General features: G+C 32.3%; 2 protein-coding genes across 4 annotated transcripts; both read left to right on the top strand.

The window, feature by feature from the left end:
* Positions 1–3,293: 3,293 nt before the first annotated feature.
* On the top strand, positions 3,294–7,929 carry LOC118060056 (neutral/alkaline invertase 3, chloroplastic). 2 transcript variants are annotated; one of them, XM_073411971.1, is made up of 7 exons: positions 3,294–3,542; positions 4,196–5,071; positions 5,185–5,353; positions 5,450–5,661; positions 6,144–6,637; positions 6,723–6,771; positions 7,231–7,929. In XM_073411971.1, the coding sequence occupies exons 2-7, from the start codon at positions 4,322–4,324 to the stop codon at positions 7,555–7,557; spliced, it is 2,001 nt and encodes a 666-aa protein (XP_073268072.1). In that variant the 5' UTR covers positions 3,294–3,542; positions 4,196–4,321; the 3' UTR covers positions 7,558–7,929. The 2 variants fall into 2 exon arrangements, with proteins under 2 accessions (XP_073268072.1, XP_034929058.1); XM_035073167.2 differs by having other exon boundaries at positions 4,225–5,071.
* Positions 7,930–9,809: 1,880 nt separating this feature from the next.
* Positions 9,810–12,497, top strand: LOC118060057 (serine/threonine-protein kinase D6PKL1). Of its 2 annotated transcripts, XM_035073170.2 has the most exons (3): positions 9,810–10,138; positions 10,220–10,478; positions 11,530–12,497. In XM_035073170.2, the coding sequence occupies exons 1-3, from the start codon at positions 9,928–9,930 to the stop codon at positions 12,323–12,325; spliced, it is 1,266 nt and encodes a 421-aa protein (XP_034929061.1). In that variant the 5' UTR covers positions 9,810–9,927; the 3' UTR covers positions 12,326–12,497. The 2 variants fall into 2 exon arrangements, with proteins under 2 accessions (XP_034929061.1, XP_034929060.1); XM_035073169.2 differs by having other exon boundaries at positions 9,817–10,478.
* The last annotated feature ends 5,182 nt before the right edge of the window (positions 12,498–17,679 follow it).

Genomic DNA, 17,679 nt, shown 5'->3' on the forward strand with positions numbered 1-17,679 from the left:
GAGAGGCTTCGACTTTCGATTATGAAGTTTATATTAATTAAGTAATATACTAAAACGCGTAGGAAATTCACTGTAGCTAAAGCTTTTTTTTTTTTTTTTTGCAGTTTTTGTTTTTTTCTGCAGTTTTTTTTTTTTTTTTCAGTTTTTTTGTCTATGGCTTTTTTTTTTCTGTAACATTTTTTTTTTTTTTTTGGCTTTTGCTTTTGCTTTTTTTTTTTATGTTATTCACTGTAGAAACTTTTTTTTTTATATATTTTTTTTTAACGCGTGGGTTTTTCACTATAGCAGCTTTTTTTTTTTTCCTTATTTTTGTTTTTCTATTTTTTACATATAATGTATCAATGTGCACACAGTGAAACACTTGATTTTTTTTTTTTTTTACCTATGGTTTTTTTTTTTTTGCTTTTTTCTTTGTGTTTTTTTTTCTTTTAATGCTTTTAGTTAAATGTGCACACAGTTAAATTTATTTTTTTTTATTAATAAGAACTCTAAATATTTTTTTTTTTGTTTTTTTATGTGGCATTTTTTTTTTGTTTTTTTTTGTAGCAGTTTTTCCTTTTTTTCTTTTTTTTTTCTTTTTTTACATGTTTTTTTTTAACGCATGGGTTTTTCACTGTAACAGCTTTGTTTTTTTTTTCCTCGCTTTTGTTTCTTCTGTTTTTTACATATAATGTATCACTGTGCACATAGTGAAACACTTTGACTTTTTTTTTTTTTTTTTTTTGCCCATGGTTTTTTTTTTTTTTGCTTTTTTCTTTGTGTTTTTTTTTTTCTTTTTTTTTTGTTTAATTTAGTTTTTTAATGTGAAAAAAAAAATTAATTTAGTTATTATATTTTCATTACACGGATCTCGGTTTTTTTTTTTTTTATATTAAGCTGGTTGAGAACTTAGCTTTGTAGCTTTTTTCAAAAAAAAAAAAAAAAAACATTATGGATTACTACAGTGTTTCCCTTACATGATTTTTATTTGATTACAGTCTTTCCCCCACATGTTTATTTTTTAAATTATCTTTGTTAAATTTATTTTTTTAATGTTGAGTTGGTTGAGAATTTAGCTTTAGCTTTCCCCATATTTTTTCATTATAATTATTATTATATTGTATTATATTATATGACTGTTTTTTTCTTTTGTTTTTTTTTATAATTTTTTTAATGATTTTTTTTTTTGATTGTTTTTGTTAATGTTAATTTTTTTTTTGTATTTAGTTATCATATTTTCATTATACGAATCTCGGATTTAATGGATTAACCTGATTTGACGAGTTATTTTTTTCATTTAGTTTAGTTTGTTAAAGTTAATTTTTTTCTATTTAATTTCAGATTTTCATGACACGTATCTTGGGCTTGACGGGTTAACTTGGTTTGATGGGTTAATCCAGTTAATTCCGGGTAAACCCGTCATTTTTTTTTCTATTTAGTTATCAAACTTTTACGACGCAAATCCTAAGTTTTACGAGATAACCTGGTTTAAATGGTTAACCCAATTAATTCAATTTCTTTTTCTTTTTCTTCACTAGGTTTTTTTCTTTTTGTTGATTTTTTTTTCTTTTTTTTTAATTAATCTGTATAATTATCACACTTTTATGACACGACCTTAAAGCTAGACCCACATCCAATATTCCTGGGTCTGGTGTTACAGTCAGGCTCGCTTAAACTTAGGCCATGCAAGTTTAATTTTATTATTAATATTATAAATATTATTCTTAGGTCAGGCATTGCAGCCAGACTCAAGATTCTTTGGTATAACTTTGCAAAAAAATCTAATATTTTTTAATTTTTATTTTTTAAAATATTTTTTATACAAAAAAAAAATGACCCGCAGCATTGCGCGGGTATTAAAGCTAGTATTTAGTAAACACTGTGGTTTAAAGTGATTTTATTTAGAAATATTTTAATTTTTTTTTTTTAAAAATTAATTTTTAAATTAATATATCAAAATAATTTAAAAATATTAAAAAATATATAATTTTTAACATAAAAAAATAAATTTTTAAAAAATTTAGTTTTAACCACGTTTTAAAATTTAATAAATTGTATTTAAATGGCTTTTTTTAAATTTTTTAAAAATAATTTTTTATATTTTTTAATTATTTTAATATATTGAAGTTGAAAATATTTTTTCAAAAATAATAATAAAAATTATTATTTTAATATATCAATAAAAAAAAATATTTCAAAAAACAAATGTTATTATATTCGTCGACATACCTGTAATTTATAATGTACTTTCATTTCTTTTTTTAATTTTTTAATAATTTTTATTTTTTTATGGTCAAATATTCATGGATAAATTCTGGAACAATTCATATTAATTTTTTATTAAACCCGGTCCCACTAATAATTCAGTTTAAAATCTAGGTTATAAATTGAATAGTCTTATGTAAATTGAATCCAATTAATTCAAATCAAAAAGTTTGTAAAGATTTTTTTAAAAATCAAACAAAGTTTTTTTATTTTAAGAAATATAAAATTAAATTGGGTTTTTAATGAGATCATTCTAGGTTAATTTTTATATAATTTAATTTAAGATTTAACTGAGATAAAATAGATTCTAACAGTCATTGAATTAACAAGTCATGTTTGATGTAGTTTAATAAAACTTGTTTAGGTTTTCTTAGTGCAACTAATAATAATAATAATAATGTAGTGGGCTTGCGAAGGCCTGGATTGGCTAGTCAACAGTCCGCCAACAAGCCTGTAACCATGGTATTTTTGTTTGGACCACATGAAGATTTTGACTACACGCGCGGAGGGAATGCTAGTGGCAGGACAATTGACGAGAACCAGGCATTCGCTCTCAACCATAATTCTCGAACTCTGAAAAACCCGGTTCATTGGATCACTGGCCAACTCATAAGTTGATTGTATTTATTAAAATAATATTATTTTATTTTATTTAAAAAAAATCTTCTTGTTAATCTGGTCCTATTAGATTAATAGAATCTTAAAAATTTTAGTTGACTTAACTGAATTTTATTAAATTAATATTTTTATAGTTTAATTTAAAATTCAATCTCAATTCGTTTCTAATCCATAAATTTTTCAGATCAAACTGTAGAAATATTAACTTAGATATCTATAGCTATAGAGATGATAAAATTTGAACCGGGTTCTTATAATAACATACAAAAAAAAAAGTTGAAAGAAAAAGATAATACAATTTTTTTTTAAATATCTGTCTCTTTTTTTTTTCTCAACACGGCGTGTACTTTTCTTCTCCCTAATAATAATGATGTCTACAAAAATAGAAAGAGAAGGAAGCTTGCCATGGTTATTTAAAATTAATATGATTATAATATCTGAAAATCAACTAACTAAATAACGGACAAAAAAGAAACGTAGGTTGAAGAACTATATAAGATTTTCTCAGCCGTGCTCAAGTTTACACAAACAACATAAACATTAAACAACCACACAAAGGATTTGACAGTGATTGCTTCTCTCTCTTGTTTCACTTTTAAGCCAAAAGAGAGATATTGCAATATCAAAAAGCAAAAAACTCCCGTGCAATTAATTTATTCATTAGCTACAATTTTTTATTGGTAAGCACTTGTTTGATAATTGTCTCTGCATGTTCTGCTATCTGGGTTTGTATTGTTGCCTTGTTCTCTTACTTGTTTTTGTATTTCTTGATCATAAACTGCTAAAAAGGCGAAGACCCATTAAAGTTCAAGCTTGTTTTTGTGGTTGTTGAGATTGATTACGTTTAAATATTGATCATTTGCATGAATTCTGATTCAAGTTTGAATCTTTATATGAGTTTTGTGGAGATGGTTTTGTTTGAGTTATGGGTGAGGTAGAATTATGTTTTTTTGGTGGATTTTAGAGAGGTTCATTGTGATTTTTTTTTTTATATTATTATTATTGTAATGGACAAATGGAATGCTTGAAAGGAGACCCTTTTTTAATTTACATGGTCGGTTCCTTAGAAAACTTGGGGAAGAAACAAGATAATGAAACTTTCCTCGGATCAATATGTCTGGGTTTCAAAATGAAAAAAAGAAAAAGAAAAAGAAAGAAAGGGTATATCAAGCCGAGCTTGGTTTAAGTTTGTAGGATACTTTTTGCTATCGAGGATAAGGTACTGATGCCATGTAAAGTTCAAGTCTTTTCCTTTGTATGATGCATGTGTTTTAAGATTTTGATGCTAGTTTTGAATTGACGATGGCTGAAATGATAACTATTGCATCACCAGAACACTTTCCAACTTAGTTTTTTATCCAGGTATCTCGAGTCAAAGCTGGTTTCTGAGACTCATCCTGATCAAAGGGATTTTAGGTCCAGTGAAGATTATTAATTTTATTTGATAAGCGTATTGTTGATGGCAACTACAGAGGCAATCCTGCAAGTTCTGTCTGGGGCTGGTCCTTGCGTTTTTAGCTCTGACCCTTGTTTTCGCAGTTCAGATTTGACATTCTCTTCTAAACTCCACATAAAACGTGTAAAGAAAAGGGCCTCAAGGTGTATGAAAATGTTCAAGTGTTCGAATGTTCTGCAGAATGGTATAGGAAACCACTGGTTTAAGGGATTAGGTGATAGAGATCGGTCTGTGAATGCAATGATCAACAGATTGCAGCTTCTGAGGTGCAAAGGCCCTCAGGCAGAAAGAGTTGGTGGTGTAAATGAAGGAGGAAATGGAACATGGTTTGTAGATGGTGCAAATACATTAAACCTGAATGGGGCGGCGTCTGGTGAACACACTGACTGTTCTGGAGCTTGGGATGCGCAGCAGTCGACACGGGAAAAGGAGGGTTTTGCATCTAAAGGTGCCCTAAACCAGGAAAAGGAGAGTTTGGCAACTAATGGTGCGGTAGGAACAGGTAGAGATGCCTCTCCCAAGGTCAGTGTAGATCCTATTGAGGAAGAAGCATGGGAGCTGCTGCGGAATTCTATGGTTTATTATTGTGGCAGTCCTATTGGAACAATTGCTGCCAATGATCCTACCAGTTCCAGTGTGTTAAATTATGACCAGGTCTTCATTAGAGACTTCATACCTTCTGGCATTGCTTTTCTTTTGAAGGGAGAATATGATATTGTCCGGAACTTCCTCCTTCATACACTTCAGTTGCAGGTAATTTAATCATTGATTGTGCTAGCCCCTTTTTTTGCTGTGGGAAGCAGTCATTTTAAGAACTTCCTTTTTTGTTTGTTATCTGATTTTCTGTAATGACTCCTTTATTGCAGAGTTGGGAGAAAACAATGGACTGTCACAGTCCTGGACAGGGATTGATGCCTGCTAGTTTCAAGGTGCGCACAGTTCGTTTGGATGGTGATGATGATTTTGCAACAGAGGAGGTATTGGATCCTGACTTTGGAGAGGCAGCAATTGGCCGTGTTGCACCAGTTGATTCTGGTAAATTAAATTTCTCACCATCAATTTTCCATTGAAGATCAGGTGTTTGATTGCTGACATTGCTGAAATTTTCTTATGTTATCATGCCAATGTTAGGATTATGGTGGATTATTTTATTACGTGCATATGGGAAATGCTCTGGTGACCTCTCACTTCAGGAGAGGATTGATGTGCAGACTGGAATTAAGATGATTCTGAGGCTATGTCTTGCTGATGGTTTTGATATGTTTCCAACATTGTTGGTGACAGATGGTTCTTGCATGATAGATCGCCGAATGGGAATTCATGGGCACCCTCTAGAAATTCAGGTAATCAATTGTTGAGTGGTTTTCAGATCATTAAGAAGAGTTTTTTTTATGTTAAAATAGCCAGTAATCCATGGAGCAAGGGAGGTTCAATGAAAGAAGGGTCCCTGTGGGAAATTTGGATGTTGCCCATTTTTTTGTCAGGTGACTGTTCAAATAGATGTCTTGAACCAATTCTGAAATTATGGAATCAGGATATGTTGACAAAATCAGGAGTAAGAGTTTGTAGGATTTAGTTGGTTGAAGCCACTCTTTGGTAAGGCTGTTGGCTTAAATGCTTTTCCAGCAGCGGTTTCAAAGTTCATAAGATGAATTAACTATATCTTCTTGGGTGGTTGAAGGTGCTTGGTTTTCAGTTGAATAGATTAACAATCACCTAGTTCTAATTCTGCCAAGATTTGTTTATATCAGACTGATGAGGATGCTGAGTCTTGGGAGTGGTTTTCCCAATCTAATTTCTGATATGATGTATTTTTCTCTTGTAGGCACTCTTTTATTCTGCCTTACTTTGTGCAAGGGAGATGCTTGCTCCAGAAGATGGATCAGCTGATCTCATCCGAGCTTTGAACAATCGTCTAGTGGCTCTTTCATTCCATATCAGAGAGTATTATTGGATTGATTTAAGAAAACTAAATGAGATTTACCGTTACAAGACTGAAGAGTACTCATATGATGCAGTCAATAAGTTCAACATTTACCCAGATCAGGTTTCTCCCTGGTTGGTGGAATGGATGCCCAACCAAGGAGGCTATCTTATTGGAAACTTGCAACCAGCTCATATGGATTTCCGATTCTTTTCTCTTGGAAATATATGGTCCGTTGTTAGTGGTCTTGCAACAAGAGATCAGTCAAATGCGATATTGGATTTCATTGAAGCCAAGTGGTCTGATTTGATAGCAGACATGCCATTGAAGATCTGTTATCCTGCTCTTGAAGGTCAGGAGTGGCAGATTATCACTGGAAGTGATCCTAAGAACACGTAATGCCGCTACCTTACTAAAATTGATCTCATTTTTCACTTTCTTTCTATTTCTTTGAGTCATGAGTTGTTCTGTTTGATGCAGGCCTTGGTCCTATCACAATGCTGGTTCCTGGCCAACTCTTCTCTGGCAGGTTAGTGATGGTAGTGTAGTTTGTTAATCTTTTTACTGGTGAACATTTTAGTGAAAAGTAACAAATAATTAGAGAAGAAAACAAACTCGGTAAAAAGACAGAAATAAGCAACACCATTGGTAGTTTGAGTTTTGGTACACCAGTCATGCTGGTATGGAGTCATAAGAATGCTCGATTGATACTCCTACCTGATATTGTATTTGTCTGTGGGTCATTTGTTAGGCACATACCAGTTTCATACCCTTCTCTGATAGTAATGTCCCTGTGGATGACCATTACCACTGTTTGTCCATTATGCATGCTTTTTTCTTTTCTTCAGAGTCCATTTTACATGCTTGGTGCTTTACAAGTTGTGAAGGGGTTTTAATAGCTATATGGATAAGCAGGCCAGCTGAATGTTATGGCATTGGTTAGTAGAACTGGGACATATAATTTTAACATGTATAACACTCCTTTCAGCTGACAGCTGCATGCATAAAGATGAATAGACCAGAAATTGCTGCAAGAGCGGTCGAGATTGCTGAGAAACGCATATCACGTGACAAATGGCCTGAATATTATGACACCAAAAAAGCAAGATTCATTGGAAAACAAGCACATCTGTTCCAGACATGGTCAATTGCTGGATACCTTGTGGCTAAGCTCTTGCTTGCAGACCCAAGTGCAGCCCGGATGCTCGTGACTGATGAAGATCCTGAGCTTGTCAGTGCCTTCTCCTGCATGATCAGTACTAACCCAAGGAGAAAGCGTGGACAGAAGAATTCGAAAAAGACATTCATGGTGTAAATTACTGAGCTGTCTCTACGGAACTACAGAACCAGGGCACTTGTTCTCTTGATTCGAGAACTAATTATCAAAGTGCCTATTGGTACCTATAATGAATTGGTTTACAAAGTATAATATAAGTAATCAAACATCTTCTAATTCATTTGGACGAACAAGGTGAAATTTCAATCCCACCTTATTTTATGTACCGTAGTATTGATCTAGTAAAAATCATGTAAATAAATATGGAGCTATAGGATAATACTTGAAACCCTTGATGTGGATGGGACTTTGGTGATTGAATTTGCTTGTAACTTTTACATTATTTTTGTTTTCTTGAGAAACTGTAAGACAAACAGATACATATATTGAAGTTAATTAACTTTTACTCTAGTTAATTATGTTCAGATGATCTAGGGCAAGGTGTGTCATCCTCTCATAAAATTGTTAAGCATGCATTACATATATTGTAAGGTATTCTGCTAATCCTACTGGAACTGACTTGTGGAATACTTGTAATGTTGAAACTTTCCAATTTGCTGGAGATGGAGCTATATTGCCTCATGCAAATATCACTGTGCAAAGGATACAGGTTGGAAATGAACATTTAAATGCATGATATGTAGTTCAGCTTCTCTAGATCCCGAAAGATGACAACTGGCAAATGACCGTATCAGTACTGTCTTGAATCTGTCAACTGGGGTTTTTTCAAATCCAACGGCTCCTTAATATCTTCAAGACAACTGTGTTTCAACAGGAGACAATGAGTAAGAACAAACTATTTGATTTAGTCTCTGTATCAACATGCTCTAATTTGTCTTCATGAGTGGAATAATTTTTCAACTGGTGTCATTTTTCTTTAGGCCGCAGGATTACCTGCTTACATTCCAGAAAAAGAAAAAGGTCGCTTGAAGCCATCAATGCTTGCTGGTCAAACTACGATTTTGTTAGCGAGCCGATTTGTGTCTTCATCATCCATTAAGCAGTAAAAAGTGTCATAGTTACAGGCTCATTATATTGTCAACCACGTCCAAAGTTCCTGAAGCAGGAGGAGCCTGCTTGAACATCATATTTTCCACCTCTGTTGAAGCAATGATAAGTGCTACCATTGAATTTTGACTCTCCATAATGTGGTGAAAGATTATATATAGGGTGGGCAAGGACTAAAGAAACAGTTCTTTCTACTGTAAATAATGCTCTTGAATTGTAGATCCCACAATTTTATTTTTTCTGGGAGAAAAACAAATGGGGACATAAGGCTATAAAAAAAGAAAATTCAACTAGAAGGGAGATCAACTTTACTAGATTCAAAGGAGCTTTTTGGTTTCTCTTGCCCTCATGTCCAACAGCTAAACAAACAAAGAGGAGGCCTGATTTAGCTGGCAATTATAGGAGGAATCATTATAACTCAAGAATGTAATTACTCCAACAACAGTGTAAGAGAATTTATCTTCATGGTTTAAAATATAGTTATAAAACCTGATCTTAATGGGTTAATACAATGATTCCATGATCTAGCCTGCTTGATATGAATTTTACTTTGAATTGGTTTTTTTTATTAAATTAATATCGTTTTTATTTTTAAAAAAAATATATATGTTAAGTTGATTGATGAAATTATAAATAAATTAGTTTAATTTACTATCCGAGTCTTGATCAATAAAACCTTATTTTAATGGGTTAATATGATTATTCCATGACTTAGATATGAATTTTACTTTGAATTATTATTTTATTAAAATAATATTGTTTTTATTTTTTAATATATATATATATATGTTAAGTTGATTGATGAAATTATAAATAAATTAGTTTAATTTACTATCCGAGTCTTGATCAATAAAACCTTATTTTAATGGGTTAATATGATTATTCCATGACTTAGATATGAATTTTACTTTGAATTATTATTTTATTAAAATAATATTGTTTTTATTTTTTAATATATATATATATATATATATATATATATATATGAAATTGATGATAAAATCATAAACAAATTAGTTTTATCTAGTATCCGAGCCTGGACCAAATCCACCCTGTTCTTATAATTATGATTTAAACATGCTAAACAATACATAAATAAATTAATGCCATGTTAGCGATCTCAATACATTGGAATTATTTTTTAAGCACATAAACTAAGATTAATGGAATATAAAAAATCATTTAAGCTGAATTTGGAATCCAGCTATAGTACCCTACATGGGACCCATCCATCTCTAAAGAAGTCGCGTGGCCCAACCCCATTTTTCCGGCCCATACTTCCCTCCTCCATCCCCTTCAAAGCCTCAACTCTCTCTCTCTCTCACCCTCAATCCCAAACTCCAGTTGTCTGATCCACTTCCAACCACCATTCTGTCCGTGACCACCACGGCGGCCTCCACCATGGAACCAAGCGCGGAAGATCTAACCGATGATCTTGATAATCTTAGTTTCACTTCCACCACCACCGCTGTTGAGACAAGACACAGCACAAGTTCAGGGTCCGAAACCACATGGACTACCTCAACCTCGAGCCTCATGTCAAACTCCTGCAAGCCCCATCATCCACCCCAATGTGATGAATGCTGGCATGCAATTCAACGTGAAAGCTCCGGTAACTCACCCTTAACCCTAGCTGATTTACGCTTTGTCCACAAACTAGGAAGTGGTGACATAGGGAGTGTGTATCTTGTAGTGCTCAAGGAAGGCAATGAGTGTCTTTTTGCTGCCAAAGTCATGGACAAAAAAGAAATGGCTACTAGGAACAAAGACAGTAGGGCTAGAATCGAGAGGGAGATATTGGAAATGTTGGAGCACCCATTTTTGCCTCCATTGTATGCCACCCTGGACTCACCTAGGTGGTCCTGTTTGCTGACGGAGTTCTGTCCTGGTGGTGACCTCCATGTCCTCCGGCAAAGGCAACCGGATAGACGTTTCGATGAAGCTGCCGTCCGGTATGTATGAGCGATGCATGCATGTATACATCCACTTAATATCATACCATGTTCGTGTTATAATTTGAGTGGTTGCATTTGGCGAAAAAGATACAAAATTCGTGCATGATGAGAAATGATGGATAATCATAGTGGGGTTAGGTGTACTAATTGTATAAACCGCTGATTGCCTGTAGGGTCACTGGGTAAATCCATGTGCATTCGGTTGCAGCCATTGATGTTGTGTGGACCATGGAACTTTTGGTGCGTGTCCCGTGCACTAGATCATAATTAATAGAAGGCATGGCATTCATGAATTCATAAAAATTAGATCTCCCTTAATCCATGGCATGTTCCAGCTCATCATTTTTCTGGTTCTTGTCTAGCCAGAGAGTCCCAAGATATCATTTCAAGAATCAAATTCAGCTTCCCCCCCCATATCTTGCTTTAACTTTTCCTTTTTTAATATAATACCTTCATCCGGTTTTCTACTTTATTATTGTTTTTAATCATTAAATCGGGTTTAACTTTTTATTTTTGTCTTAAGTTTGGTTAAAATAAAATAGCCAGATACCAAAAAAATTAAAAAAATATTTGGATAAAAAATCAACATTAAATAAATTTCCTGAAATAATTTTAGAGTGAGCATATAAAATATTAAAAAGAAAAACTTATATTTTAAAATAGTAATTAAACGCACAGTGATAATATTATTAATGATATTATTACTTAAAAAGGTTAGGCAAATATTTAATTTAATAATTTTATTTTATTTTTATTTGAATTTTAAGTCTTTTAAAAGATACAAGTGATGTGATATATCTTATAATCTTATTTATAAAAATATTTTACATCTTCAAAACAATAAAAATATAATTGATTTTTTTATAATTAACACATAAGGAGGTTGAGAGAACTATCCGTTTTCTCTCTCTCTCTCTTTTTAATTAAAAAAAATATATAATTCTTGTGCATTCTCGTAACATGATATATAATAGTGATAATCTTTATAATTAGTTGTAGAATACTTACATATATCATTAATTAATTAACTAGTTTTTGTTGCTTTAAGGTTTTATGCATCAGAAGTTGTGGCTGCACTTGAATACCTCCACATGATGGGAATCGTCTACCGTGATCTCAAGCCTGAAAATGTTCTTATAAGATCGGACGGTCACATAATGCTTACAGACTTTGATCTCTCCTTAAAAGATGACAACTCAACATCAACAGCTCAGATTATTTCTGATCAAAACCCACCAATCACATCATCGACAAGTGATTACCCCTCTGATACATCTCAGTTTGCCACATCATCATGCATTCTGCCCAATTGCATTGTGCCAGCTGTCTCTTGCCTCCAGCCATGTAGAAAACGCAAGAAGAAATTCAATCAACGGGGGACCCTCGAGATTGTAGCGGAGCCAATAGACGTCCGGTCCATGTCATTCGTTGGGACCCACGAGTACCTGGCACCTGAGATTGTATCCGGCGAGGGACACGGCAGTGCAGTGGATTGGTGGACCTTAGGCATATTCATATTTGAAATGTTCTATGGTGTTACGCCATTTAAAGGGATGGACCATGAGTTAACCCTGGCTAATGTCGTGGCTCGAGCCCTTGAGTTCCCCAAGGAACCATCGGTCCCAGTATTCGCCAAGGATTTGATCACGCAACTTCTCATCAAGGATCCTACAAGACGACTGGGCTCCACAATGGGAGCTACTGCGATTAAGCATCATCAATTTTTTGAAGAGATAAATTGGGCATTGTTAAGGTGTAAAACTCCACCTTACATCCCTCAGCCATTCACTTATAAAAACTTCATTGCCACCAATCATGGGAACAATTCTATAGAACATTATTAGTAAGAGGAAATTTTATTTTATTTTCATTTTTATTAAGGGAGAAAAGATGTGAAGAGGGAGCCGAATTTAATTTAATGAAAATATATTTTAGGTCTCCTAGAAATGTAATTGTTCTTCAAATTGTTTATATGAAAACTTTTGAGGAAAGCATGCCTTGGATACCACATTGAAGAGTAGTCCCACTTGTTCCTTTTTGTGTTTTATTGCCTCTTGATTGAAAATTATTGTTTTAATTTTGAACAAATCCTTACACTCAATTGCTAGTTATTGAAACCAATTAATTTTATAAAATTTTACAAAAATTGATTTGACATGATTGAGTAAAGAATTCATGTCGATAAATTTCTTTAATGTTTTTTTAAATATATTTTTTAAAAAAGTTATATTCTTCTAATCTCTTAAGAAATCTAGATCTGCCTAATTGACTTGTAACCCAAACATTGTATTGAGTCTATCATTAAACCAAGTTTTAGACTATATTATAATCAAGGTTGTTTTTTAAAATATTTTTTGCTTGAAAATATATTAAAATAATTTTTTTTATTTTTAAAATTTATTTTTAATACCAGTATATTAAAATTATTTTAAAACACCAGAAAAAATTTTAAAGCAAAAAAATATCAAAAACCATAAAAAAATAATAACTATGAAAATCAGTATGTACTAATTTAGACTGCAACTTGGATACATGGTGGATAATTACCAGGAGCAAGTAGAGGTGGTCGTGTAATAGCTAGCAGGTTATTTAGCAGGGCAATGCAAATGGAGTGGGGGCAAGGCTTGGTGAGCCATTTATACCTATTTATTTTTATATTTTAAAAGTATTTTAAACAAAAAAATAAATATTTTTTTCTTTAAATTAATATATTTTTTAATATTTTTAGATTATTTTAATGTATTAATATCAAAAATAATTTTTTTTTTAAAAAATTATTTTAATATATTTATAAATAAAAAATATTTTAAAAAACATTTACAACTATATTTTTAAATAAGTTATTAGACCTTCTTCTTAATTTGATTATGGTTCTCAAATTTGGGTTTTGTATTTCCTCATGCAAAAACAAATCAAACCGTGTGCATTGTTTTGATTACGTTAGGAAGAGGAGTAGTAGCAGTTCATTGAAATTAATCATCTGTGTTTGATTGATTTATTTATTTTATCATACAGAGGTATATTAAGTTGGGTTTTTTAAATCTAGTTTATTATGTAAAAGTTATGACAAATGCACTATTTATTTTTTTATTATTATAGTAATTTGAAGTTATTAAACTTGATTTGTTTTATAACCTGAAGTTGACCAGTTAATCTAAAGTGATGTCATTTAACTTGTTTGAAATTAATTTTTTATTATAATTAAATTAAAATTTAATATTATATTTGAATTTAATTGATAAATAAATTAATTTCTATTTATAAAAAATTTAAAATTTAATTATTTTATATTAATCTAATCACTTTCATTTTATTTCTTTAAATGTCTGTAAAAAAAAATAGATAAGTGAACAAGTATTTTGAAAAAAGCTAATTTTATCATCAAATCTTATTTACTTAGAATTGTAAATTAGAGGGGTTGACCTCTTATTTATTTTTATGATATTTTTTTAAATAAAATTAAAATGATATTATTATCATTATTATTATTTTAAATCAAACTAGATCTCACTTGTTTTTTACCGGATTATGGATTGGCCCACCCTATCTAATTTAAAAAAACATGTTAGACTTGATCCTAGGTTAAAGAATTAATCTATTCAACTTAGCTGGATTTAATAATACTATAAAAACTATTTTTGTCGGATAACTTTGCTTTAAAAGGACATTTTATTTTTAAGTTTTATTACAGCTGGACGCACGCTTAAAAGGAAACACCGTCTACGATTGGGCTTGGATTGGCGGCTCATATAACTGAGGCAATACTTGGCCGCGCAGGCCGTGCTTTTAGCTCTACATGGAAATGGCAATATTTAACTATGGTCCTCATATTTTTCGAAACTCTCATTCACAGTCTCTATTTTATTAGGTTATTTTTATACCAATGGTTGAACTAGAGAACTTCAATGTATTCGTAATAAACAACGAATTTGATGGGTTTTGATCCCACATCGCTCGAAAATAGTCATTCCAATTTCCAAGTGATTGATCTATCTTAATTTATCTATTTAAATAGAAGTGCCTATAGTTTACAATAAAAGATAAAAACCGACAAATGATTATCTTTATTAATTCTTTTCTCAATATTAAATTTCTTTCATTACAATTACTCCAAATCCATCATTCAATTTTTTTTCACTTCAAATGATTTGATCATGCCTCTTCTTTAACTCTTTTTCTTTATATATAATTATTTTTATACAAACTAGTTAAATAAGTGATTTTTACTATAAAATAAACGATAAAATTAAAATTTTTTGATCCCGCACAGTTTAGAAAGTTTATTTCAAATGATCAATCATATCTTAACTATCTTTTTTAATTAAAAGTTATTTTTATATTTATAATAAACGATAAAAGATAGTTTTGACTTCAAAATAATAATTATTGTTATTGACAGTTATTATCGTTATTGACTTGTTTTTCAAAATTAATTTTTAATTATCGGTTGAGTGAATAATTTTTTAACTTATTCACAATAAACAACAATATTAATGAGTTTAGATCACGCATTGTTCGGAAACGATTTATTCCAAATAATTTTATAATTTTAAAATAATATTCCGTATTTTAGTTTAGACTTTATACTAACCCTTAATAAATAAATGTTCTTAATTGCCATTTTCCTCTTTTCTAATGGAGTAAAAAAAGCGTATAATCAAGAAGTATTATCAATTATTTTTACTAACAAAAACCACTTCCATTTAAAGCAACAAACCCTTTTCCATTGCTAATTAATTGCTGCAGTAATTGAAAGTAGATTGATTATACATGTCAAGAGCACCCTAATCCTTTGACACAAAAATCATCACACGCACAATCCTTCGCTATTTCTTGCCAAATATGCAGATATGTCTTGAGCGAACCCATAACGCCTGTTTTGCCAGCACAGGAACATGCGAGAAAGTTCCACCACTTTTTGTCTTTGCCTTAACCATGGTTTTTTTTTTGACGTTATACAGCTCTGTCTTTATCTCTAAAATTGCATGCAAACTCAGACACAGTTACTCCTTGAACTACCTATATAAACCCCCCTTATGTTACCTCTCATGCACCGCTCCTCGCTAAGATTCTCTCTCTCTCTCAATTTCTCTTTGTTGTTCTTTTGTGGGGCTAGCTTCTTCTCTTCAGCAATGGCAGGCTTGGCAGCTCTTGAAGCTCTCACTGAGAAGCTGTACGACTTCATTCAGTCCATGGAAGATGATGTCTGTTTTTTTGTCTTCTTGGTACATTTCTATGTGTTTTTTATTGTCATTATGTTTATCAATTATCTTCTTTGCTTGCAGGGAATTGTGGACCATCATTTCAAAGACTGTTACAACTTGAAGGACGCCAATGGACCCTTCCTGTTTATTGAGCTTCTTACTACTTACATATCTGATTCTGAAACAACCTTAGAGGAGATAACTATCGAATTGCACGTTTGAATCTTATGCACATGCATGCAATGATTGTTCTTTCAGTTTATCTAAATGAGGTCTTTTTTTGTGTTTTATTACTGATTATAATTTTCTTTCATTCTTAATTTTCTTACAGGGATCAGCCTCTTGTGGACTTCAAACATCTCGAACAACTATGCATCAAGCTTAAAGGAGGGACCTCATGGTGTTATAATTTATTCCCTATCAATCCATTTATTGATTAGATCTAGCTTGCGTTGCATTAATTCATCATTATGAAACATGTTCAATAATTTTTTGACTCCTTAATCTGTTTTTATCTGTTAGAAACAATCGTCTCGGCGTGCTTTGTGTGAAATGATTGAATTGCCTAACGAAAATTTTGATAGATAGTTGATTTGAATGCCTTTAATAGAACTACCTAGCTTATGCATTTTCCGGTGCTGGGTCGGTTGTGTTTAATCATGGCTAATAACAGTCATCGTGCTTATTATAATTATTTAGACTCACTTGCTCTGTTCAATTTGGTGTTGCAGCCTTGGTGCATGCCGGGTGGCGACTTCTTGTGGCGAATTTCGTCAGGCTGCTATTGCCAGAAACAAGGATGAGTATGAAATCATTAAAATTATGCTCCTAATTCAGTTTTTATTTGAAATTGCAATAGATATTAGTTAACATATCTGTCAGCCACTGACTTGTTGTAAATTATCTGATTTGTAGCTGCCTCCTGAGGTTGGAGGTGATCAAAGGTGATTTTTCCATTCTGCATAATAAATTGGAAGCTTTCCTTGAGGTAACAGATATGATATTAGTTTGAGTTTGTGGATTTCCAGCCCTATATTCGACGTAGAAAGTTATCAATGACTTTTTGTATTAGTAATGGTTTGTTGTTCCTCTGGGATTTCTCTGATGCAGCTGGAAAGGAGGATTGTGACCAATGACTACCAAGGTTGCTGAAAAGCACAATCTGGTGGTTTTTCTGTTCTGCTATGCTCTGCGGACCGTGTTTCCGAGTTTTCAATAATGAAAGCTGAAACCTAGTTTGCAGTCTGTTTAGAACTTGTCAGATTTCATTTCTAGTCCTGTTTGAACTTTCAGTTGTTGTTTGATGTCATGTATGTTTCCCTGGAATTGTTGTGGGCATCTTTCTCTACCCTACGGGGGGAGTTCTGGAGCCACCAGTAATTTGCAGCGAACCTCTATGTTTCTCCTTCATTAGCTGTTCTGAACAGAGAAAATGGGAAGATTTATTTTCTCATCTAGTGGTTTTTATTATGCGGTTGTTTGGATTGTTTATTGTCTTTTGGCTGATTTCTGGCCTCGAAGATCCAAGGCCAACAACAAATTCACAAGAAAAGCTGTCCTGGACAAAAGTCTTACAGGTTGATGTCATGGTTAGAGCAACAATCCCAGAATTTTATTCACTGAGTTAATAGTTAAATGTAATGTTAAAAACTGGTTATCATGTTTAGGACAGATCAAGCAATGGTTTGAGAACACCATCTCCTAAAGTTGTCGTCCTGCTAGCCTTAACAGGATAGACAAAACCTTTATTTTATCATCTTTTGGCAACCTGCTCGTGTTTCTATGAAGAAAGACTGGACACACGAGAGGGATTTCTCACCTTACTTTCATTTTCCCGAAACTCCTGTGTGCCCAAACCATGGAGAATTGTCCCAGCTATAGTAGCAGCTCGTTACAAGTAGACCTATTCCGCCATTGATCTTGTCATGGCAATTAGACCTCGTTACAATTATCATTAAGCTTACCATGGCAATTAGAACTAATTACCACAAGCC

Source organism: Populus alba, chromosome 10 (genome assembly GCF_005239225.2).
Source record: "Populus alba chromosome 10, ASM523922v2, whole genome shotgun sequence".
In the NCBI taxonomy this organism is placed as follows: Eukaryota; Viridiplantae; Streptophyta; class Magnoliopsida; order Malpighiales; family Salicaceae; genus Populus; species Populus alba.